Below are 25,317 nucleotides of genomic sequence, written 5' to 3'. Positions count from 1 at the left end.
AGTAAACACCACTATATTAAAGGTTACTAGAAAAGGAATGCCAAAGATTGAAGTTTGGGAGAAAATATCTCAGTTTTAATTTTTAGATGCTAATATTACCAAATAGATTTTTTTTTTAATTTATTATATATTTAAAAAAAAAAAAAAAGCAACAACAACAAAGTGAATCCGGGTCCTTTGACGCCTCTGACAGTCAGTGGTAACTTAAATAGTGTGCCAATCTTTTACTTTTACTATCCAGTGAATGTCCATAGTAACACATGTAATATTCACAGTTTCACTTATGTTAATATGAGTGATTTTAGTGACAGCTTGGTAAAATGAAGCTGATCAAGTATGTTTTTTCGTTGTCCTGCATCATCAAACAAACCCATTTTAAAATCAGAAGAACAAACAGTTTAATGTAGAAAAATCTAAAGTATAAATGTCCTTGCTATTCCTAAAATGATGCATATTTCATATGATTTCTTACAAAACATATATTTGAAATTGATTCGTTTCACAGAGTTTTGTTTTTTATAAATACAAAAAACACTGAAAAAAAAACAACAACAAATCAGGCACTTTGATCTCAACATTCTTCTGAGAGGATTTTTGGTGACTTTAAAACTTGCAGTTGTCATTAAAGGCTACAGTGACACCTGAACGAGGCTCCCTTTACATGAATTTAAAAACACTATGACAATACCATCCAAGATAACAGAGTTCAGTGCGGGAATGAAATCATTTCCACGTCCTTTGTAGATCACAAGGAAAAGCCGCATCAGTCCTCTCGGCATCTAAAGCTCAGTTGCGGGACCCCATTCCATATCGTCCGCATCGTCAAATTCATCCTCAGAGCTGTCGCTGCCCTGGATCTGTGTGCGTCTGAACTGGACTGCTTGGTGGTGATGTGCGAGCCTGTACGGGAGAAGAACGGATGGGTCAAAAATCAGCGCACAGCCTCAGTCTGGCGTTACTCCATGAACCCCATAAACCCGCAGACGGCTCAAGAAGACTTACACGATGAATTGTGGGGCTTTCTTTTGCTCATCTCTGGGCTCTTCCTCTCCCGAGCGAGCCTGTAACAGAGGATATAAAACAGTGACTTCTCACAATTATTTAGTCTTAAGAGACTATTTTAAGAGATGGATTTTAAAATCCACATAAGCCTTTCCGAACCAGTTAATACACTGAGGATTTGTCCTAGTCTCTGTATTCATGATGATAAACAGGCTGTAAACCTCTTGAAAAACAGAAACCACACTTACTATAATCTTTATACTGAATTTAAAATGAGGTTGTTATATGTGTGCTAATTCGGCACCGCCTCCATAGCCAGGAAGAATTTATGATAAGGTTCCAAAAATGAGGGGGGGGGGGGGGGGGGAAAGAAAAATTTATTAAAAAGGTTAATGTGAATTTAATTTAGGAGCTTTGCATTTAAAAAGTTGGAAATAAAACAGACTACAAATTTTCATAACTTTCTCCTTGAAAACACCTCCAGAACTTTGAGTCGTTTGTGTCAACTAAATATAGTCACGTTCTTTTAAACGAGAAGTAGACAAACAAGAAAACCAATGAACCTTGCGTTTTTTGGGGGTTTTTAAAGGATGCAACACCTTCAATTAAGAAAACCTGAGGGAATTTTGTAATCGATTACAGATTGTTTAAAGGAAACAAATGCTCAGCTCTGGAAATTCACCATTCACCACAGCATCTGACCAGGCCTGTATTATTATTATTTCCTTTTATCCTCTGAACTTGTCTGAATACTGTATTACTCAGATGTATTAATATACATTGCACAGTTTAATAAATCCCAAGACACATTCTTAGGAACAAAAAATCCAAAACAAAATAAAACATTGGCACTCTGGATGATGTTTGTTTGTTGTTGTTTTTTTAAACTAAATCTGTTTAGTCTTAGTCGACGTCCTTAAATGCCCCTCATTTTAAATTCAAGTTAAACTCGAGTAAAAGCTAGAAGTAATACTTCATTTTGTTTTACTGTTTCAAAAATTGAATTCATCTTTTGTTATCAAAACTGTTTGTTGTTAAGTGAAGGACTGAAACACATCTGGTTTTAAGTAAAAGGATAAAAAAAAAAGAAAAAAAGAACTGGTATCCAGTAACTGTTTTAATGAGGGCACAAACCTGCTCTAATCTGTCTTCGATAGCAGACAGGCTGGCGTGTTGGAAGCTCTCCGGCTCCTCCTCTGTGTATGAAGGCTCGTCCACTGAGTACTGGCTTGTGGGGTCGGGGGCTCTAAAATCTGGCGGTCCTTCAGACGGAGCGGCGTGTGAAGCTACATCAAGAGCGCTGAAATCTGAGTCTGTAAAACTGCGATGAGAGGGATCTTCCTCCTCGGCATCGCTCTGCGGCGGGCTGTAATTCGCATGACGAGGTGACCTGGGTTCAGGTACGTGCATTATTGGCGGGACTTCTCTGACTCCGTACGCGTCATCGCTTTCCTCGGGTTCTATAGAGGGGCTGTGGTGTTCAAACGCTGGCTCGGATGATCGAGCTAAAGCAGCTCCAGCTACCCTGGAGCCCCCTGGGACCTTGGCTGTATTCTGACCAGGGTAAGCCTCCTCGAGTTCCTCGTTGTCAGTGTAGGCGTCGTCTGTGAAGCCCTCTCCATCGGTGTCCTCCAGGTCACTAGCAGCACTGAGGTAGTCAGTCTGGTTCTGGTCCAAAGCATCCAAATCTTGTTCTCCACCACTCTCCAACTGTGCAGACAGAGAAATCAAACAGCTTTAGTTATTAGTGTTTAACTAACTGTACAATACATAATCAATGGAAAAAATATTAAAACAGTTTGCTTTGTAAAATATATCACCACTATGTGCAACTCTGTATTAAAGAGAGGGGAGAAACTGTGGGTGCTGCACGCTCATATGATACCATAATCTGCTTTATTCTCATTTTTGACTAACGAAACCATAAAGTAAGAAGTGAACTTCAGAAAAAGACGTAAAACTCTAGACCATAAACTCATCAGGAAAGCGTTTACACAGGTTGGCAATCAGAGAAGCCAGAGGGTCATTTTCTCACAGACTTCCATAGAACTGCATGTCTTTTTGCAGCTAGTGTACCCCAGCAAAGATGGCCTGTCCATCTTTTATTTACAATTTTTGGGACCACGCAGAGTGCTATGCTTCATTTGTGTTGCACTATATTTGTTTATGTAGCTGAGAATTTTTAAAGCTGGTTCAATCACACCAGCATCACAAACTCATCATCATAAGCTTTGTTTTTAACTACAGGTGCAATTTTTGTTTTTCTTTTTGCAGATTTCTAGAATTTCACGTTGGCTCAGTTTTTGGTCAATAACGAACTGTAGTTCAAACTACTCTTTTTCTTGTGGCTTAATATTCGTGTCAATTAACTAATAATCAGGTTTATGGATCATTTGAGCCACACAGCACTTGGATTAATAAACAGAAAGATGTAAAACTACATCATGAGAGTCGGTGCGCTCATTAGATTGTTATAAGAACTAAAGCAATAAATTAAGAACAAAAAACAAAACACCACATCGATCTGTATATAAAATAATATCTCATAATCGCTTTAGTGTACAGATGTGTGTGTGAAGAGAAGCTGTGTGTTGTACCGTGACTTCAGACACCCAGACGGGTTTGGTCTGCTCGTGGCGAATCTTATTCTTTAGACTTTCATACCAAGAGTGGGAACTGGGATCCAGGTCCACTCGAGCTGAAGGGGGAAAAACAAAAAAATAAATCAAAAGAAGTAAACATTTTAAACTTGTACCAGCAGACAGAGAAAAATTTATTTCCTCATAGATGTACTGGAAAAAGCTTTAAGTGTTAAAATTACCCGAGAAAAGGTGGCTGCAGTGTTTTCTCATTTTGATGGCCTGTGAGTAAAGGCGTCTGGAGCTCTTGCTGGATTTGGGGCTGTACCTCTGCCTCATGGTCTTGACATCCTTGCGGTTGTGAGGGTCTAAGAACAAAACCATCGGGTGGTACTGGATGTAGTTGAGCCTTTCCACTGCAGTGGGAGTGATATCCAGCAGAGGGTGCTTATCCTGGGAAGAGAGAGGAAAAAAAAAAAATCAAAGAGGAAATACCAAACAGACACAGAAAACAGGACTGTAAACATAACTTTAATGTTACTGCTCACCTTCTCTGCTATTCTCCTCACAGTGTCCAATTTAATAACTGTGGAGCCGCCATCTGCACTTCCACTGCGAGGAACCATCTCTGTAGAAATATAACAACACACCCAAAATATTTTAAATAAAATAGAAGATGAGGAGAATAAGTGAAAAAGGAGGGAAATAATACTCAAGAATAAAAAAGGGGTATCAAAACAGCCCAAAACAAACCAACCTGCCACTTCATAATCATCAGGCATCTCTCGTGCCAGCTTCTCCATGGCAATGTCATTAAGAGGTCCCAGAATAACAATGGGCCGCTTGAAATTAGCTGGAGAAAAACCAGTAAACGTTGTTAAACCTGGACCTTTATGCATGAAACAAAGTATCTCTGTGAGGGTATGATTAAAAAATAAATAAATGCCAACCTTCTCTGAGCAGGACTCTCTCATAAGCTGGGAATTTGCCCTGAATGGTGAGCTGAAGCAGGTCTTCGCGACTCCGTCGCATGTTCTTCTCGTTCTTCTTATTCCCTCTGAGCCCCCGTAGTTTCCAGAATTCGGCTCTCGGTCCGGTTGCCTGCCTCTCTCCGGTCGCCCGCTGTGCCTTCTCGATGTTAGCCATCTTCTCTGCCCTGCAGGAAAAGATGGCAGATGCAAAAACTGAAACAGTCCTCGTGGAAGCAAAGAGATCTTCATCTGCTTATCGTCTCCTTTCTCCTTACTTGATCTGATTTGGGATAGTGCCCTTGTCCATCTCGTGCAGGTCATTCCCCATGCGGATAGCCAACCAGCTGCCTATCTTTCCACGATGCATTGTGTCCACCACTCTGAACACCTCTCCTCTGCTGAAGCCCAGACCAATGGGGTTATCGGGGTCATGGTCAAAATGTGTGCGGATGTAGAAGTTGTCTCCCAGGTTGGACTTGAGGATCTTTTTGTAAACTGAAGATAGACGAAATAAGATTTTGTGACTTGTGACACAACTCAACAGAAGTAATCTCTGTGTCATATTAAGGTTTTGCTCTTCACTTACTGTCCATCTTATGCTGCGTGGAGATTTCCACCCGTTCTCCTGTCCTGAGCTCAAGGAGGAAGTTGGCAGCTTCTTCTCGTGTGAAATGGCCAAAATCAACTTTATTAACCTGAAAAAAGAAGAAGAACAGGGATGAACTTGGACTCTGGTCTTTTTCTGTCATATTTAAAATATTTTTTTTTAAAAATGGACAGGTGTCAAATAACAATGTAAATGTACAGCTAGGAGCATAAGGTTTTTGGACAGTGGTCATTTTTACTCGGTACATATGACATGGATACTACTAATACAACAACAACGGTCAAAAAAAAAAAAAACTAATAAAGAAATGCAAATGAGCATAAACATCTCATTTAAGCTAAAGAGTTTTTCTAAACTGGACAAGACGCTGTTAATCTATGCCGCCATAACCACGTCCATATAAGGTGTGCAAACAAAGGTCACCTGCATGATCTGGTCTCCCTCCTTCATCCCGTGTTCATACGCAGGGCTGTGTGGCTGGACTCCACCTACAAAGATCCCAACGTCGTTGCCTCCCACGAGTCTAAGACCCAAACTGCTCTCCTTTATAAATGACACTGTCTTCACATCTGAGCTGTACCTAAAGGGGAAACCGAAGGAATCAGATTACTGTTGCTATGACGCTAAGACACGGGGCAACGCTTTAAGCAAATGCGGCACTCACCCTGGAATAGATGATGGGTATGAATCTGGAGGCAGGGAATAGAGGGGCTCTTCTTCAGGTTTGGCTGGAAGAAATGCAGATATTGTTAGACGCCTAAAAGATGTCAACTCATAAGATGTCAAAAAAATAAAATAGAAGAAAAGCACAAAAATATCTTGATGCCCAAAAAAGGTTTGTTTATTTCAACCCACAGATTGAAAACTTATGATAATCATGCTACACATCCTGAGCCTTACAGTAGATGGGCGGGTTGTTCTTGACTGAAATCCCAGACCTGATGGTGCCGTTTCCATTTGCAGCACGAGGAGCACTTTGAGGTGGAGAAAACAGAAATCAGTAATATTGGTTATTTAAGAGAAAACACATTTCGGGCTGCCATATTTTAATCTGATTTTAATGAATTAATTCCTGATGTACCTGCGCTGACTGTTCCCCCGCTCAGAGCTGCCAGACCTCCTAAGATGTGAAAGCTCATCTGACTCAGAGGAATCTGGTTTTTAAAAAAAATGAAAACTTTAAGCAGGGAGACTTCAGTTTGTGAGGATTTTCTTTGGTTGTGGTGCTCTAATGCTTTTATCTAAAACAGAGAGAAAGAGAGGTTGAAGATGAAGCAAAAAAGTAATCAGCTGACCATCTGGAGGCGGTCTAGCGGGCGATGGGGCTCGATGAGGAGGCTCCTGCTTTACAGGCACTGAAGTAGGCACTCTGAGAGAAGAATGGGGGAAAACTGAATTAAATTTCAGCCGTCATCTTGTTAAATGTTCCCTAAACATACAATGAGAAATGCAAAAGCCATAAATTGACGGTCAAGTTAGTGCATGTTAGTTAGAAAACCACACGAGATTTCGATATGGTTTTCTAAGTCGGCAGTTTGAATATTATGTGATGCAATCACTGCAGGAAGTCATGTAATGAGCCCCCGTGTGCACAAAGCACGTTACTATCAGGCAACAGTTGTGTTTGTGGTAAGCATAAAAACCTGTCGGACATCCTCTCAGTGTGATTTCCCACAGTTCACAGTGAAGCTGTAACTTGCATTTCTCATATTTTCACTTTCTCTTTCTACAGTTGCAGCTTTAAATTATTTCTAGCCTGTGCTAAAAGTGCAATAAATAAAACAAGTACTGTGCAAAAGTCTCGTATCAACTCTTATTTCATGACATTTTTCTTGGAAAATGGAAAATGCTTGAGGTAATTTACTGAAATGTGCAAACATACATGGAAATACAGTAAATAAGGCAAAAAAAAAAAAAAAAGTTAAAATATGATTGAAAATTGGTTCTTTGCATTGCACTAGTTCTGGATGCTTCATAGGTCAGTGTTAAGTGGCTTAACAAATCAAAACCTTCCTCTGAAAATGGACAGGTACAAGGACTGGACTGAAAACTCTTCAGAAAGACTAGAGAAGTGCTCAAGACTGCTTAAAAAAAACAAAAAATACAAATAGAAAGCTCAAAACTTTTGCGCAATATAGCGGCGTTAATCATCATATTCAACTTTTGTGAATATAAATATTATATTAAAATGTTGTGGTTTCACAAAGGTGTCAGAGGTGCATCAATGCTAACAATGTTTCTGTTGATATGTGGTTGCTTAGCAACATCAAGAAATATCTGGTACAGATAAGCTTCAGGGGCCTAAGACATACCTGTGTGTCGAGTTTGGTTGCTTAAATTCCTGATCACGTAGGAGTTCATACTCAGACATGTGTGAGGTTTTATATTAGGATAGTAAATAAACAAAACTGACAAACAAAATAAAATAATATTAATTTGGAAAGAGTCGGCTGCAGTGTTTATTTTTAGAAGCAGTTTATTAAACTGAGTGGTTTCATGTAGGAACCATTTTCCTTCTGAACAACAAGGGAAGCTGTAGGTACCAAAGGAAGTGACATTAATGTGACATTAAAGCACGATCCCCTCATCATGTGTGCTTCCTTCTGACACAGTGATGTGGTCAGTGGGTGTAGCTCCCTTAGAGAAAAATCAGTTCCTATATGAAACTGATCTGATCTTCTTTTTCCTTTTTTGTGAGTAACCAGATGATGATTTCTGGGAAGTTTTTCAAGTGTATCTTTTGCCATGTTGAGCAAAACGGGGCAAAATGCATTAAGTTCCATTATAATCAAAAGAAGGTGGATATAAAAAAAAAAAAAAAAAAAAAAAAAAAAAAAAAAAATAGGTGTTGAAGCATGAAGCACGACTCAATGCGTTTGATGAGACAGTCAAAGTGGAAGGCGTCTCTCACCTGTATCTATTTCTGGCTGCTGAGTTTTTACTGCCGGTGGATTCCCTCTTGGGGACTGGCGCATAACTGGCCTCTGATTCAGAGTCCGAATTCGCTGTGGAGATCAATAAGTCAAGACTGTCTTTATGGAAAGTTTTATTATTTGTTAGATGACTCATGCGTCCTTTTAGATTCCAGGCACCAAATATGAACTCCCACTGCTCACTACAAAACACACACACACACACACACACACACACACACACACACACCTTTCTGTGGTGGATTGCTGGCAGTGCTCCATTTTGGTGGTTCCACCTCTGGCTGCAGGGAAACTTCTGGCAGGACCCTGGAAGAGAAGAGAGGGAGGTGGGAGTGAGGGAGGAGGAAGACAACAAATCTCAGTTACGTTTGGCGAGGGGGACCAGCGGCTAATAGACGATTATTGATGAGAGGATGAGACTAAAATATTGAATATTCACCTTATTCTGTTTGAGGGAAGCTCTCTCTTTGGCGGTAAACTGCTTTGTGACTGATTGAAATTAACCACCCTATTAAGTTTAGCTATTAGCTACTTGATTGTGATGCTCACTGTGAGATTCAAACATGCTGTATAACACATGCACACTACGCAAAACTTTGAAAGACTTTGATTTGAGTCTTAGGGAATTATTCTACGATATGATTGTTGCTGCAACGAGTGTCCTATATTTAATCAACACTTCAGCCACATATAGGAGAGGACATGTTCAGTTTTATTTTATTGGTCAACAAAATTAAAGCACAGATTCTGTACACAGTCAAAAACAGAAAATCAGACAAAATAAAAAGAAATTTCAAAATGAGACAAAGCACAAAATGAAAATCAAATTTAAACAACTCAAAGAGCAAAGGTTAGGTAGTTTAACATTAAAAATAAAAATATGTATGATTAACTAAGTTTAACAACCAGAGAGCCACAGAGTCTGCTCAGTTTCCGGTCCGTGAGATCTTGTTGGGTTTCAGGTAGGTGCGGGGGATTCATGTGTACCTGTATCTGCTGAGAGAGTCCTGACTGTATGTGGTGCTACGCCTCTGAGGAGGCTCAGAGAAGCCATCCGACTCGGAGTCAGAATCTGAGGAGAAAGAAAAGCGTTTATAGATTAATTTTATTAATATTTTTTTAATATAAACAGTAAACAACATATTTACTTCTGATTAATCTGCAGCATTTCCATTGTGTGTTTACGTTCCCGAGATGCCTCAAATCTCCACAATTCAAAATCCAGTATCTTTAATGCTCATGTGTGGAATAACAACTGTTTTCAGATACTACAGTTTCTTTATTACCCAACATTATTCATGATTATTGCATCTGTCGTCTCTCCTTTCTTGGAAAATGTTTTGATCTCAATGAGACGATTGAATGAAGAGTTATACATAATGTTTTCCACCTTTATGCTTTGATCTACTCACTTATAAATAATGCTTTCAAAAATATTTACATGAATATTATTTTTTAGCCATCATTTCCTTCTATATTTTAAGTGTATTGCAATAATCATCCCTCAGCCTCTGCAGTGTTACATGCATTCATACGTGCACTGCTGGATTAATTCTCTTTTACTCTTACTTACTTTATCTCTTCTACATTCATTCACTTACAAGCCATCTTATGTTTTCATGTGCATCTTTCATATTCTGCTCTGGCCTTAGTAAATATTTCCAAGGAGGTGTGAGACAAAGTCCGGGACGTGTACATCACAAGGAGACTGGATTGTTTGCGTGTTTTTGTGCAGACCTGGAGGCGGGCCTCTCACAGGTGAGTTGACCCTCCTTGGTGGATCTTGGCGAACAACGATGGGGGAAGATACCCGGCCTGCGTAACGATCAGGCAGAACTCTGCAGAGACAAGAAAGGGTTGGGGGCATGAATGAATAATTGTTTACCAAAATAACTGATGATGCTGGTGCAAATTATGGCTTCTGTTTTTGAATATTTCTGTGCAAGTGATCTTGGTGCTTTTGTTGTTTATTCCTGGAACTGGATAAAGAAATGTCCGTACTTGTATCTACTGTCCAGACGAGGGCCATCTCTGCGTGGGGGTGGGGAACCTTCAGGGTCAGAGTCGGACTCCGACACCGGCCTGCGAGGGCGTGAGGAAGTGGAGGAGGCGGAGACGGGTGCAGTCCAGTTGTGAGCAACAGGAGAGGATTTGGGGTTGGGGAGGGTGGAGACTCCTGACAGAGATCTGCTCAAAGAGTAAAAGCAAAAATAATGTCTCATACAGTTTTAACTGCATTTAATATGTAGTAACATATGTATATATACTTTAATAAAATAAACCTAGGTCATTTTAATGATATCATCCGTGTGAACTGACTTGTATTTGTTGTTTTGGTCCAGGCTGTCCCTGTCCCTCTCTCTCCTGACTGGAGGAGGAGGAGGAGGAGATGCACTGTGGTCGGACTCAGATTCAGACGGAGCTGAATAAACAATAATCAACAGTTAGAAAACTAATTATAGGACATGTAAATATTTTTTTTTCCAAGAAAACCAGCAAATCAGTGCTGGTTTGAGTACAAGCATCTTTGTGCTTCTGCACAAAAAAAAAAAAAATAAGTAAAATAAAATAAAGTAATTCTCTGCAGGACTGACCTCGGCGAGGAGCGTAGGCTTTTACAGGTGGCCGGGATAAGGTGGAGCGCACAGGCGATTGATCCCGAGACTTTGGCAGTGGAGGTTCAGCTTTTGTTCTGTGTGAGAAATAAAAGATTTCTTCAGTGCTTTTAGATCAAATCCAATAAAGGATTTACGTTTTTTGTGCATTACATCGGTGGACTTAATTTTTACTAGGCGGGGTGACAGGGTAAAGTCTGTACCTGCGTGTCCGCCTCTCCTTGGCGCTTGGACGTGTCCTGTGGGCTGGAACGTCCTCATCAATGTCTGAAATTTCTGATGGGAGACAGAAACAGAAAATGTATTAACTTTTCAAGTTATACAGGGGGTGTTTGCAAGATTGAATTAATTAATCTGAGCCTGTAGCCCAAAAAAGTTCTACAGGGATTTGACTGTAGCAAACATGAGGGACATTACAGGATTAGACCGACTTTACAGCACTTTGATTTCACCCATGAAATAAGTAGAAGCTGCTTCACCGTTTTGATTTCTCCACCTTTTCCCCTGTGTTTGATTCCCTTACCATCCAGCTCTGAGCTGCTGTCTTTGCGACGTTCATAATCGCTGTTCTGGGGGCTGTCCTCCACCTCTGGGATGCTGACCAGGAATCTACGGTCATCCCTGAGGACCGTCATGGTCAGTTTGCCTCTACTCTTCTCCACCAGGTGCTTGGTCTCCAGCAGGGATAGGTTCTCTGTTGTCATGCCATTGATCTGCTCACAGATACAAATTTGATTAAGACAAATTGAAGATTAATAATGAAATCTTCCAGTCCTGTAGAATAGTTGTAGCTTAAAAATACTCCAAGACAAGTGAAATATTACCTTGAGAATGAGGTCGCCCTCCTGCAGGGTGCCTTCCCTTGCAGCTAGGCCAGTTTCTGTCATGTGCTTGATAAAGATCTGACTGCCCAGTTTCAGTCCATACTCTGCAGAAAAATAAAGCCAGAAATACTGAAATAAGCACTTTAAAAAAGATGAGCTGAGCAGATTATTTTTGTCTAAAAAGCTTCGCTTCTTCACAAACAAAAAAGGTTTCCCTTCGCTCTCATTCCTGAAATCTTACCATCTGTGGTTTTCTTTTTAATCAAAGTAGTTCTGATGGGTTTTTCTGAAACATTTTTGAGCGGCAGCCTCTTGTACCCTGATGAAATCAACGGCGCCGCGTTTGCAAGCCCGTTGCGTTCGGGCGTGGGGCTTCGGCGTGTGTAACGGTCGTTGGTGCGATAACGGTCATCAGCACGATAGCGGTCATCGTCACGGTAGCGGCTGGAGTCCATGTTGTCACTCCCATCAGAGTGGCGTCGTTGCCGTCTCGGAGGGTCCGCATCCAGCAAGTTTGAGTGCGAGGCTGCCCGAGTGGGTCTGGTGGATGAGGTTGCTGGGATCTGGATCTTACGAGGACGTTTCACTGTCTGGGAAAGATGCAGAAGACGCCCATCAGAAAGAAACCCAAGATTGGAAGCCACTTGGCACAAATTAATTAAAGGCTCGGTGCACACTTACTATGTTTGCAGTCTTGCCGCAAGACTTCAGGGTCTGAATGGTGTAGTTAGAATGGACGTTGTCCATAGGTTCGCCATTGACCATGACAATTTGGTCTTTGGTGCTGCAGAAGTACAAGTATACACAGGCAGCCAGGTGTTCATTCAACAGTCAAATCTTAAAGAGGTCTCTACACACATTAAAAGCAAAAGGCCTCCAACTTACAACAGTCGTCCCATGGCTGGTCCATTTGGCAGCACATCTGACACCAGAATTGACGTGTCCCCATCGGGCTGCGGCTTGTCCCTGCCTCCTGATATTGCAAAACCAAATCCTAGTTTGGAATCCTGCCATTTAGAAAGAACAAAAAAAAAAAAAAAAAAAAAAAAAAAAATGAGACCGAGAGAAAATGATGGACAGTAAAGAGTGCAGGGAAGTAGGTGGGTGGATGAGCATGAGTGGGAGATACAGTAGAGAGATAGGAGGAGGAAAGAACACATTCCAGTGTCGCCAACAATGAGGCAGGACAGCGAAGAGCTGGCTGGTGCCGTGGGGTGCAGCAGGGTGTGTCACTGAATTCCTGACGGAGCCTGTGCTGTGAAACTAAGAGGACTTGAACACAGTCCCTCAGAAACCACAACGAAACACACTTTCCACATGTGTATTTGTTTAGCCACACACTAGAATCTCCATGTTAAACTTAATTTAGCCTACTCATTATTTCATGTTGATTAAACAACTGGAAAAGTAAAACACGCTAGCAGTTTCACCATAACACCTCACATATACATCTCAATTATTCACTTAAAAAACAACAACAACAAACAAACAAACAATCACTTACTTTGTTTAGTGTTATTGTATGTTGCTCCCATATTGTTATCTCCTCCATGCCTGGTTTCTGGGGGGGAAAAATACAATAAGAAAAATAATCTTTTTTTATAGCAATTGACAATAATAAATCATGATTAATTAACTCATAATCAACATATAGTCCAGGTCCTTACAGAGAGGACAGCTGAGCCTGAGTGGAAGACAGAATGTGCCAATACGTGAACCTGATCTCAACATGCTCTCACCTGTCGCAATCCTGCCTGACCAGTATGGAGGAGGGGCTACCTGGTATGTGTGTGCATGTTTTTAACCACCTTTACGCCACAGACTACAACCAACAACTGGAAAAATTTTAATATATATATAAGAATCGAGCAAAATGCAATGGGATCCTTTAACACAGTCCATGCTGACATTATCAAGTTACAATATTTAGCTTATTGTTTCAAATAAGAGCTTTCCATCCTGGCATCTGAGATAAGGAACAAGTAGACATGGCTGTTTGGCAGAGTACCTGGGGATGAACGAAACTGTAGAGCAACTGGTGACAAGGAACTATTAGATTCTTCTGGGGGGGATTTATATCAGTGAAAAAAAGACGACCTTTGACTTACAGGAACATGGCAACATGCCCAATGTGATTTGCATTTTTTTTTTAAAAAAAACAAGCCAACACTGCAGCCTGGCCATGGACTATATTTCATACACCGAGGAAGACGCTTGCTAAGCTACAGCCAGAACGAGTAAAGCCTGATACTCAAGTCAGACACACAGTGGTGTAGTGTTGCTTAGACTTGGAGTTTGTTTAAACACTGAACAGGGCACACGACAAGTACAAGGCCCATTAGTGCTTAAAGTACAGCAACATCAGCCGAGCACCCAACGTCCAGTCACACCCAAACACATAACCTAATTATACAACCTCAATTTGCTGACTCTGACTGTTTAGTTTTTCAAATTAGGTTACACAAAAAAAACAACTACAAGAATAAAATCTCACAAATGATCACCAGGAAAACCTTAAACTCGCAGGTGTACAATGTCTAACCTGGGAACAGCAGGCCTCTTGTTTGACTTGGTTAATCATAAACTGGAGAAGGTTAAAAAAAACAAAATACAAGTACTGACATTAGTATTCAAACAAAAGCTGGTCATGACTTTTTCTGATTTGATGATAAGGTAGACTGAAACAGCAGCTGAAGTAGTTACGTTTTTTTTTTCTTTTTTAAAATCAGCAGTAGATTTGTTGCATTTATAGATTCAAAGCTGCAAGCGACACAGAAAGGTCACTTAAGTGTGCCAGTTTTCAAACAAAGCAACTTTTTTGAGGAGTCCGTGAATAGGCTTGATGAGTAGTTGGAGTATGTGCCTTTATGGAAATCACATCAGCAACAAAGTATACAAAACAACTCAATGTAGAAGGACACTGAGCTGCCGGGAAGGTCTACGCTCTCAGAGCTCATTTACAGCTCACTGACTTTACAACCAGTTAAAATTTAACTTTGGATGTAGGTCACGATGTCGGAGCAATGAGATACATGTGAAACTGCAGATAAAGATCGCATCGTTATAGATCAGAGAGAGATGAGATGTAAATATGAGCATCGTCCATATTCCAAAAGAAAATTGATTATTTACAAAAACAAACGACAGCCGACAGTGATTTGTTATCTGCTAATAAACGCCTGATCCAAGACTGCCAAGCCTGCAGCTGCACTCCTTTAGGACACTCCTCCATCTTCAGGTCATCATTTTTCCAGCTTCAAACAACATTAATCTAAGGGAGCTGATGCACATCACTAATGACTTGTGTCCTTACATTTCTGTAAATCTTTAACAGTTATGCTTTTTTCACACTAAAGGGAAGCATAACTAAGTCCATAAATGCTTCATTTATTTTCATCTGCACTTACCATGTGATCTTTGAACCTGACTTCCATTTCCTACTGGGATTTCTACCCTGAACAAAACACCTGCTGCCTCCAGCGCTCAGCAAACAGCCAGCTCTTTATATCCCATATGGAGCCGGCAACAGAAAAACAATCACAGATCCAGTAATCTCAGGTTACTTCGCCCGCCAGTGAGCTCTGCATGGATGGTGGCTGAAACTAGATCCTCGTGCTGAAATTGGTTGTAATATGACCAGCTGGGGTGTTTCTCTCACACCAGGCAGAGAGACTGAAAGACCTCACCTGGAAAGCGCTCCTCCCCTTTGAGTCTTTGCCCACTCTAAGAGTCATTCTCTAGTGTCCTTAAATAAACATGGCTTTTAAGGTGGATCTGCCCTTTTAAACCCACCAGAACTGGGGAGAACTGGGAAGCACCTTAAATATGTCAGGTAGGCTAATCACTCCCTTGCGTTTTTGCATAGCTTTGAACATTCAGGCTAAGAACTAGAAAGCTCAAAGTTTTTTCATTTCAAGGCAGAAAAATATCATTTAGCTCTAAGTATGTATGTATGTATATGTATATATTGTACTATTCTTAGTTAGTGTATTGTCTGTCTTGTCTTAATGTTGGTTTAAAATGGAGCACTGTAACAAAAAATAATTTCCCCCAGGGATCAATAAAGTATTCTGATTCTGATTGATTCTGATAACAGACAGTCACTGATTGGTCGGGAGTTTTTAAGGGTGTGTTCACATGACTGTTAATGTTATTGCACATACAGTAATTGAAATCAGTCTATTATTTCATCTAAAATATCAATTATGGTTAAATAAATTAGACTGAAACTAAGAAAGTGTTTGTTTGTTTTCACAAACCACTTCTCGGGGCAGTAAAAAAAGTAATTCCTCTATGTGGGAAAAACCTTGTTTCAGTAGAATTTTGCAATTCAAATCTCTGCATATTTTATGCAAACTTTTAGACATGCCTCCTTCAACACGTCATATCTCTGGATCCATGAACAAACAATCTTCCCATTCTCTTTTCACAAAATAATTATTTTAGACGCTGGTGGACGACTGAGACTAAAATATATTAATACTACTGTAAGGTTTAGGCTTAGTTTCAATATCAAAAGAGCTTAAGAGGTTTAAACTAATTATAAGAAAAGGTCTAAATACAAACAGTTAAAGGGGGAAAATATGTCTCTAAAAGCTACTTGTGGTCAGACGTTCCAATTAAGACACAAAATTGTAAATGTGTGTTACAAAAAGGGCTCGTCCTCATAAATAAAAATAAACAATGACATGACAAGTCTGTTCTGTCAGTTATGGCTCTATCACAGCAACTTTCACAGGGTTGTATGGGAAGAATCATAGATTCGTATGATATGATGGTGGCTATCTACATTTCTAACCGTCTCCATGTTAATCCGTCCACAATAAAACAGGAAGAAATTTAAGGAGGTCCCTTAGGAGTACGCTTCCTGAGAAGATCATACCAAGAGCATGGCGCGTACTTCTGAAAGAGGCGAAAGAGAGCGCAACGATAAAAGCACATCAGAACCAATCTTCAGTTTGTCCACTACAAGAAAAGCCCTAATAAAGAGCAGCTTTTTTTCCCTCCAAACTGTGAAGCATAACAGAAGGAGCCTCAGGGTTCAGGCCTTCTTTTTATACCTTCGGGTGTGGGCTCGGTGAAGGAGCAAAAAAACAAAACAAAACTGTGTCACAAGGAAATCAGTGACAGAGGGATTAAAAATAGAAGAGAAACGATGCTTTAATGTTCAGAATCTTTGACCTTACTGAGATCACCTAACGAGGCCCGTTCTATAAATATATCCCAGATTCTTTGATGTGAAAATTAATTCCTTCTTACACCGAACTGTGGAAAAAGCCTGCTATGGAGCACACGTAGATAAACAAAGGTTTTACAAGTCACTCACGTACTTTTTGCCAAGTTGAACTGTCACTGAGTCAGTGTGTTCAATAAAGAATACATTTTCCACAACTTTGACACATTTGATGAACAAGACATGAAGAAATTCTGCCGATTTAAACTTTCTTTAACTGTAAAACAAAACCTTTCAACTAACTGTTCAACATGAATAAAGAAATAAAAATAAAATTCTGTGGGTTCAAATTGAGCATGATAAGTAACCTGTGAAGTTCTCTTAAAGCTGAAGTTAATGTAAAGCTGCTTGGTTACTGTAATAGAAAAAGGAACTACAAATAAAATAACTACTATCCATTCACTTACGGGCACCACCAGCAGTGGCGGAGGCTCCGGAGGCACAGAGCCCAAGTGCTTCAGCCGTTTGAGTCGCTCGGTCAACTTCATAATGATAACAGTGCTGACCCACTCATTCACAGACACCAAAGATCTCCAGCTGTCTGCAAATCTGTTAATAATCCTGTGTCTGTGTCTCAGTCACACATGGTCACTGATGCAGGTCTGCAAGCCTCTTCACGACAAACATTAATTTGCCATAAAAAGAAAAAGAAAACTAAGAAAAACAGAAGTTAAAAATTAAAAATAAATAAAAGTAGCAACTGTCATCCCTTTGCTTCCAATGGAGAAGTCATGTGAAGATCGCTCCATAGATCCGTCTGCCCAATAGTTTCCTTCGTGACAGGCTCATAAAGTCAAACAGGTCCACTTGCTCCCGCTGTCAGCGGTATGTGCGCGTCTTACTTCCCCACAAGGCAGGAGCAGATCCCAGGCTACCGGCTGAGTTTCTGTCTGCTCGGTGCCATGGTTACATTGGAGGAATGAGAGCACTGGCCTGTTAATAATTGACGGGGTGTTTGCAGCACTATGGATCTTCCAGCTTCGTGTAAGTGTCCTGATGTGCCTACACAGGCTGTTTCTCGGGATCAGGAAATGGCAACAGAGAGCCTGATGTTATCTCTGTTCCATGGTTAACATTTACATATGCCCCACAGCATGGGCGTGTTGTAGCCTTTTTTCCCCCTTTTTTTTTTTAGTGTTCAGTGTGACATGTACCCAAATCATTGAGGAGGAAGGGGGACAAAGAGGAGGTGAAGCTACTAGAAAACACTATCCAACAGCTTATTACTTCCTAAATCCCTCATCCACAGATCAGTGTCTGTATTATAAAACTTGAGAAACAAAACAGATGTTAGATGCCAACTTGGGTTCAGCCAGGTGGAATAGCCGGCATGAGGTCAGCGAGAGCACCAGGTGTGAATTATTAATTGATCTTAATAAACAGACTTCTACGGTTGCTAAAAACAAACAAACAAACAGGTAGCAAAGGTGAAACCATTCATAGTAGGTGAATATTCACTCATTCACGCCGAGGACTGCAGTGTGCACGGCAGCAGGATATTCTATTTGTTTTGCTTTCATAGAGAGGCCACTCCTGTTGGCTATTCAATATGCAAACTACTGACTATCGACTCCAGGTCACCTTGTTGTGCTTGAGTTTCACTATGAATGCAGAGGCCTAACTAAAATTCATAACTAAAATTCTTCAACGGTGCATCATCGAAACAAACTAACAAACACCAACCGACGGAGGCAAGAAGGCTCCAGTACACGAGTTCGTTGGGGAATGTGGAAAAGCAAAGCCTCCTAGTGTAAAATATAGAGCTTTGCAGAACAAATACTCCAGAGGTTTACACAATCAGCAAAGAGGCTGTAATTACACAGGCCAGGGCTTTGTGGCTTCCACACTCAGTGGACTTACTTGTGTTGTCTTGTGTGTAGTACTGCAAACACACACTTTACAGCTATCCCAGCGCCATAACATGAGTTATACCACACATGCTCAGCCCCTTGTGCATGAGGATGCAAATGGTCACACGTGTATGGTGGATGGTTGCTCCATCACAGCAAAAACTATTGAGGTCATGATTATTTAACGAACACGTCCATTGTAGTGCTTCAGCAAGTTTCCTCGAACCAAGCTCAAGGCGAATAAGCGGTTTAGAAAAAGAGAGAGAAGAAGAGGCCTGTGCTGCTTGATTTTTATCATGGAAGCCAAAATTGGGAAGAAAAAAAGGAAGTTCCCTCAGTTTTCCCGTTAAAGACGGAAAAATGTGAAATGTGAGCAATGCTGGTGGAATCACTGGAATTATATGCACGACTGCTAAAGTTCTGCACTGCTGGACGGCGGTGGAGATGACAATATGGGATGTTGCATAATACTTCACACGTTAAGTGAGATATGCTACAAGAGGCGTTTTCTCTTTAACCTTCAAGTCGAGACTGAGAAGCGTCACTTATGACCCCAGCTGTGTTTAAATATAGAGTCATTTAGAACTGGAATTATATAATATGGCATCTTTAAAAAAATAATTAGGATTTAAACATGTTGATTTTAGTGATATTTGCTAGCAATTAGATTCAAGATTCAAAGACTCACAGATTTTTTTGTACATGTCATCCTGACAAAGAGAAAGACAGTTTCTCTCTCACCTTAACATAAAAAATGTCTAAGAAATATAAAAAGAAAATGTATATAAAAATTAAACCTGTGTACATCAGTGGCAGCAGTGCAAGATGCAAGTTATTCCAACTCATTGTAAAAGTTAAAAATGCCAGATATTTCAGAGCTAGATATCTTAACCCTTTTTACACAAAACACACTTTATATATTACACATATACAAATAAAATGCTACTTTATGTTTTGTTTTAACCAGAAGCAAAACAAAACCTGACTGTTCAATTAAGTTTCTATTATAAAGTGTCACAGCAGTCACTTCAAGATGCTTTATATTGTGAGGTAAAGATCAGACAACAACATATAAGCAAGCACTTGATCACAGCGGGAAGGAAAAATTCATCTTTAACATGAAGAAAACTCCTGAGAGAGAAAGGGGAGGGGAAAAGGAGAAGACGAGAGGCGAGGACAAACAGCCTATGGGAGAGAAGACAAAGGTAACAACATGCAGTAGCTGCATATAAACACATGGGCAAGTGAGAGGTGAGTGGAGAAGAAATGTAGCCTAAGGAGCATGACCAAGGCATGGTTCAGGGTCAGCTCATGATAAAGGTTCTCAAAAAGCAACATTTACAAAAGTAGAGAAGGTATCCGTCTCCCGAATCCAAACTGGAGACTTGCCTGAAAGCTAAAGGCTCCGCCTCCAATTCTAATTTTGGAAATTCTAGGAATGCCAAGCAAGTCAGCATTGTGAGAGTAAACTGGAGAGGTTATGATACTATTACGATATTCTCATCATTCAGTACTTTTATTTTTTAAATAAGGAGGATTTTGAATTCAAATTCTAGATTTTATAGGCAGCCAGAGAAGAGAAACCAAGAAACTGAGATATATGACCTCTAGTTCGATTCTTTGTTGGATATTGTAATATCTTTATAATAATAACAATAATAATAATAATTGTTGTTAAAGTTACACACCTTATCTGGTATCCAACCTTTAGTTTTTATTTGCATTTTATTTTCTGTCGTAAGAAAGAAAAAAGTTTTGGTTTGTAAGAAATGTCATGTTTCTTGTACACACAAGTGCACAAGTTTAGAAAATGGGTAATAGATAACGCCTGATAAACTCAAGCAGTACCACAAAGTACCCCAGTATTTTTCAAAGAGCTGGGAGCCAGACACATTTACAGCCATCCTTGGAGTGAGCACCTCTTTGATGAAGAGTGAAACCCTGTTTGAATGATGACTGCCAAAAAGTTAACACTACAGCAGTGAAAATACTACAGCAAACACCATCACATCTGGAGAGACTGAGACTTCTTTACTATAAGAAACTCCACATATCTGATATATCTGGGATAATGTACCAGCACTTTCTCAATGGGAAAAACGAATACGCAGTGCGTTTCCTTCTTCCTTACATTTGTATATTCAGCCCTGATGCAGCTCTTTTAATGCTGCATCAGGGATGTTGCGGCCATTGTTGTCAGATGCCTGTGGGTGTTTCTCTGTTCAAAAATAGTGTGGTCATAAATGAGCACACTCTGCTATTTTAGCTGATAAAATCTACATTACTTGAGGGTTAATATATTTAAGTGTACACGTCCACATTCTGGGAAATGGACGCCACACATGTATTTATTTTACTGGAATAAAATCAGCAGACTAAACCCTTTCCTCCTTTTATTTGAACTGAACTAAGCTACAGCTGCGATGACAGAAACCTTAAAACCTAGATTAACTTTTAAAAATCCAGAAAGGACGGGCCACAATCTTAAAAGCACCTCATGCGCAGTACGGAACTTACGAGAACAGCAGTCTTAAGCGACTGTGTCAGTCCCAAATCAAACAATGAGTGTGTAAATATGCAGAGTGAGGAGAGGAGGACGCAGCAGGTTGGGAATGCAGTCGAAACTAGTGTGAAACTCCTGTTCCGGACAGGTAGAAACTTGTGTGTTGCCGAACCAGTAAGGTGAGGAATAAGAAAGTGGAGTTTACAGCTGACAGTCAGCATCACAGCAACACAGACAAGCACACAAATCAAGGCAAGCACGTTAAACTGTGGGGGAACTCCAACAAAAACACACAAAATGACTAAGAAGAAAACCACAGCTGTCACACAGGCCTGTGAGGACTGCAGTCAAGCAGCGACAAAGCTTTCAGGCCTGTAAACATCCGACTAACTTCACCTAAACTGAGAAAAACCACAGAAAAAAAAACTTTTTTGATTCAGAGTTATGTCACATACGATCCTTCAGCTTCACCTTTCACTCCACAGGCTAAGCTGAGATGGTTTGATTACCTGTGCAGGAGGAAGTAAACACCGACAGAAACGACGCTAACTCACCTGTAAACGTGCTCTTCGTAGCTTCAAGGCTTCTTCCTTCACTCTCAGACCGCTTTCGTCCAAATAAACAGTAGTCCTCGTTAAGGTCTCACCTGCCCGCCTTGGCTGTAACGCTACTTCTAAAAGTTTCTCCAACAAATCTTCCTGAAAACAGGTGTAAGCAGGAGGCGTGGCGTTAACTGTTCAACGTACAGGTGAAAAACGTCATCACGTCGGGGGCAGCGTCTGTCAGGAAGTGAAACCTCCCTGTTTGCTTTGGGCGTGTGCTTTACGCAATTATGTTAGTCACCGTCTTAATCTCGGTTTAATTTTTTCGGGTGCAGGAAGTCAAAATTTAAAAAAAAAAAAAATTGATCTGAAGTTTAAAGTTGATCTGAGAAAACCAATAAAATGTCTTTTATGGGCACCAGTTTACTTCCTGAAACTGTATTTCCCCTGGAGCTTCTTAAAGGGGGAAGTTCATATTGAATGCGTTGGCGTGGAAATCACTGCATGGACTTGAATAATAAAGCCGAACTGTGTTCAGATAAACGACAGGCAGTCAGCAGGTACAATCTGGTTCACCGCAAGGGTGTGTGCCGAGCACCTCATTGTCTGCACTCACATGTGACTGCTCTGATACTGTCAGTACTAATGACATCATAAAGTTTTCCAAAGATACCGCAGATGTAAGCTCACTGAAAAGAGATGGAGCAGCTGACACCCAGGTGTGGCCCTAGACACCGATAACACCAAGAAAGCTGACTTCAGGAGGTCTGGTTCCAAGTGACCATCTGTGGCTCTCAGGTGGAGCTGGTGGCCTTCTCCATCCCAGCCATGAATATATGGACACAGGCCCAGCTGGGAGCGTTCCTACTTACTAACAGGGGAAAGGCCTGAACTGAACCGAGAAGAGATCATCGGTGCCTCGCTGCTACATCTTCAGCTGAACCACGAGTTTAAAGGACTCCACTCACCGCTCTCATGGCTTCTTCGGTCTGGGCAGAGATGCAAAAGTATCAATGAAGGACTACTCGACTGTGAAACCTGAGAAGTCCTGTTTTGTGTAGTTTTTTTCAAACACTTATTTCCTTTTAGTGTATCTTCTTTAGTTAGGTTTAAAAAGTACTCAAGTATTTTGAACCCTGTATGGCAAAGATGTTTCAAAACTTGCAACTCTCTATATGAGGTTTATAGTGTGACGTCTATGTGCTGCATTGGATCAGTGTTATTGTTATGTTAGGATTCCTGGGGTAATTGTGGGATATTTAATGATAGGTTAGTGTGGAAGTGTCTGTTGGGAATTATATGTATTTGCTTTATAAATTTTTTGATGTTTGGGCCCCTGCTCATAAGCTCCAGTTAGCCATCTTTTATGTAATCACCTGTATTTGACCGCATTTGTGATTTTTGTGTTTATAGTATTAACACTGCTGACTGGTGGATGTGCGAAACGCGATTTTGTTTTTACACGAAGCATAAATTTGACAAAAGATTCTGAATCTTTATGTGTCATTCAAATTTACTTTTGGTTTCGAGTCTTTCTTTTGAGTTCCATCGAGTTTCAGTTGCTTTCCAGGGTGTGATTGCTCGTTTCAGTTTAGTTTTTCTTCTTTAGAAATTTTCTATTTCAGTTGTTTCTCGTTACAATATCGACCTTTGTCAGGGGAAGCATTGGAAAAGTCCAGAAGGTGCTGCTTTTTAAAATATGATCAATGTTTTTATGAAAGCTGTGTAGGAATAAATAATTAAAAACAAATACAAAATGCTGCTCGTTTTGAAAGTTTGATCAAACACACTGAATGACTGAAACTAAACTGCCCACTGTTGGGCTGAGTTTGCAGGATACTGTGATGATCAAGCGTTTCCTTCAATTCTTTCAGAGCAAGATTTCAATAATACACTTTCCCCAGTTGTAGTTTAGTCTATTATTGCAACCTTGGCCTGCACATTTTAAGACCAGCCCTCCCCGTGGCAACAAATGTGTTTTATTAGAAGGTGCTTAAAGTAGACAGTGTGCTCTATTTCTCCCCAGAAAGAAATACCAGGTGCGTTTACACAGAGGCTCTGTTATCTGGTGTGTTGTGATTCATTTATCCGATTATTCTCGTGTTTGATGATACCGCTGCACACCACTGGCAGAAAATATCATATTAATATTTAGTGAAAAAAAAAAGGGGGGTCCCCTGCTGAACACAAACTGTACAACAAGCCCGCGGGCGACAGACAGAATGAACACACGACACTCAGTTTGAGCAATCTTCAAGTTTTTAATCTGTTTTCAAAGACCGCAATTTTATATCGTCCTTCCTTTAATAAGTAGAAAACTTTTATTTTTTTTAAGAATTAGTTGAAAGGCACAAATTTTACAATATATACATTTGGATCTAAATTATAAATATATAGAAAACAAAAGCACAACCCAGAATAAAAGTGCTGAACACAGTTTTGTTTTTACAGGAAAAATAGGCTTTGTTTAAAAATACATACAATCAGTAGCATGTTTTTTTTTGTTTCATTTTGTGTTTTGTTAGCAATAAATTATTTGAAGGTGATAACATTTATATATATGCAACTGGTGGGAGAAACAAGAAAGATGGTTAAAGTATACACAGAGCAATCCACTGAAGAACAGAAATACATCAAGCGTGCGACGCTCAATCAAAACCAACAGGAGAACAGTAACTTGATTATGCCATTCTTAGTGCAAAATGATAAAAATGATTACAGGCCTAACTAAACGAATGAAGAATTTTCTTTCCTAAAAACTGCTGTCCATATCCCTCAAATGCATAAAGCTTTATTTCCGTGACTATAAAAACAAAATCAAAGGCAAAACGTTTGCAGACTGGTGTCTGGGAATGTGCCTGACGAATATTATTAAAAGTGAAACGAAGGGTAGCTGCAGTATTATTCTGCACACAGAAAAAAACAATGAATCAGTCATCCTAAACCCTAAACACAGAAGCAGGGAGGGGCGAAGGCTTGGACAGATTAATTGCACGTTTTAATATAACCCAGGTGTGAGTCGACGGGAGAACGGGTCAGCGTTAACATGGTTCGAAGAAAAAAACAAAACTGTCCACAGAAAAATAATGTTTCTTAAAAGAAACAGCCTTTGATCTTTGCCCTAAGAAGGCATAAATATTTAGAACCACTGACATTTTCACAAGGACAAACAACAAACCCATCACATTAAGTCTAAAACATAAATACAGCAAGAGTCACAGCACAGAGTTAAGAAAAAATAGCACAAATACTCATTAGTTTCATCATCCTTAAAAGGGGAACTGATATATTTCTGCTAACGCCCTGACGTTACGCCTCCTGTAGGTTTCTTCCTGAGATTGATAAATGTCTGATATCTTAGAGCCAGTAACTTTAGGGGTGCCTGTGGAATACTTTGGTATCTCTCTGCAAACTGAAGGCCTGACAAGAGAAAAAAAAGCTCTACGAGTGGGAGAAACAATTGCGTTTGAGAAAAGCAAAAGTAAAACGAGCAGAAATAAATCCAGACGCTGTACAGCAGTAGAACAGTGCAATGTTATTTGGTGGCAGGTAATAATAGAATTTGTTTTATAGCAATCTTGAAAATGAGTAACTTCCCTGACCAAACATGTCCTTAACTATTACAATAAGCAAGATAATGTATCTAAAATCTAAATAT

The 25,317-nt window shown here is 40.1% G+C and overlaps 1 protein-coding gene across 3 annotated transcripts; it reads right to left on the bottom strand.

Moving 5' to 3' along the window:
* Positions 1 to 566: 566 nt before the first annotated feature.
* Positions 567 to 21,776, bottom strand: tjp3 (tight junction protein 3). Of its 3 annotated transcripts, none has more exons than XM_085347438.1 (30): positions 21,672 to 21,776; positions 13,036 to 13,092; positions 12,417 to 12,538; positions 12,213 to 12,315; positions 11,773 to 12,121; positions 11,532 to 11,635; positions 11,231 to 11,420; positions 10,911 to 10,983; positions 10,687 to 10,784; positions 10,412 to 10,514; positions 10,094 to 10,279; positions 9,830 to 9,930; positions 9,080 to 9,164; positions 8,322 to 8,398; positions 8,071 to 8,164; positions 6,455 to 6,528; positions 6,241 to 6,313; positions 6,060 to 6,133; positions 5,824 to 5,887; positions 5,583 to 5,739; positions 5,139 to 5,247; positions 4,828 to 5,047; positions 4,532 to 4,737; positions 4,339 to 4,434; positions 4,130 to 4,209; positions 3,824 to 4,034; positions 3,600 to 3,700; positions 2,137 to 2,712; positions 1,003 to 1,061; positions 567 to 900 (listed from the first exon to the last, which is right to left on the bottom strand). In XM_085347438.1, the coding sequence occupies exons 2-30, from the start codon at positions 13,081 to 13,083 to the stop codon at positions 780 to 782; spliced, it is 3,954 nt and encodes a 1,317-aa protein (XP_085203564.1). In that variant the 5' UTR covers positions 13,084 to 13,092; positions 21,672 to 21,776; the 3' UTR covers positions 567 to 779. The 3 variants fall into 3 exon arrangements, with proteins under 3 accessions (XP_085203564.1, XP_085203561.1, XP_085203562.1); XM_085347435.1 differs by lacking the exon at positions 21,672 to 21,776 and adding an exon at positions 17,172 to 18,016; XM_085347436.1 differs by lacking the exon at positions 21,672 to 21,776 and adding an exon at positions 14,939 to 15,383.
* Positions 21,777 to 25,317: the final 3,541 nt, after the last annotated feature.

The sequence above is a fragment of the Diplotaxodon limnothrissa genome, linkage group LG23 (assembly GCF_057381915.1).
Source record: "Diplotaxodon limnothrissa isolate DT_005_m linkage group LG23, D_limnothrissa_male_GT1.1, whole genome shotgun sequence".
Taxonomy (NCBI): Eukaryota; Metazoa; Chordata; class Actinopteri; order Cichliformes; family Cichlidae; genus Diplotaxodon; species Diplotaxodon limnothrissa.
The sequence above is the reverse complement of the archived record's forward strand: the minus strand, read 5'-3'. Positions and strand labels throughout refer to the sequence as shown.

Bases quoted from the DNA above. Each gene is read 5' to 3' on its own strand.
- tjp3 (XM_085347435.1), bottom strand. From the start codon at position 17,252: ATGAAGTTGACCGAGCGACTCAAACGGCTGAAGCACTTGGGCTCTGTG. The intron at 12,122-12,212 runs GTAAGTGTGCAC...CATCTTTCCCAG, and splicing joins GCGGCAAGACTGCAAACATA to ACAGTGAAACGTCCTCGTAA. The intron at 5,248-5,582 runs GTGACCTTTGTT...TTCTTTTTTCAG, and splicing joins AGGGAGACCAGATCATGCAG to GTTAATAAAGTTGATTTTGG.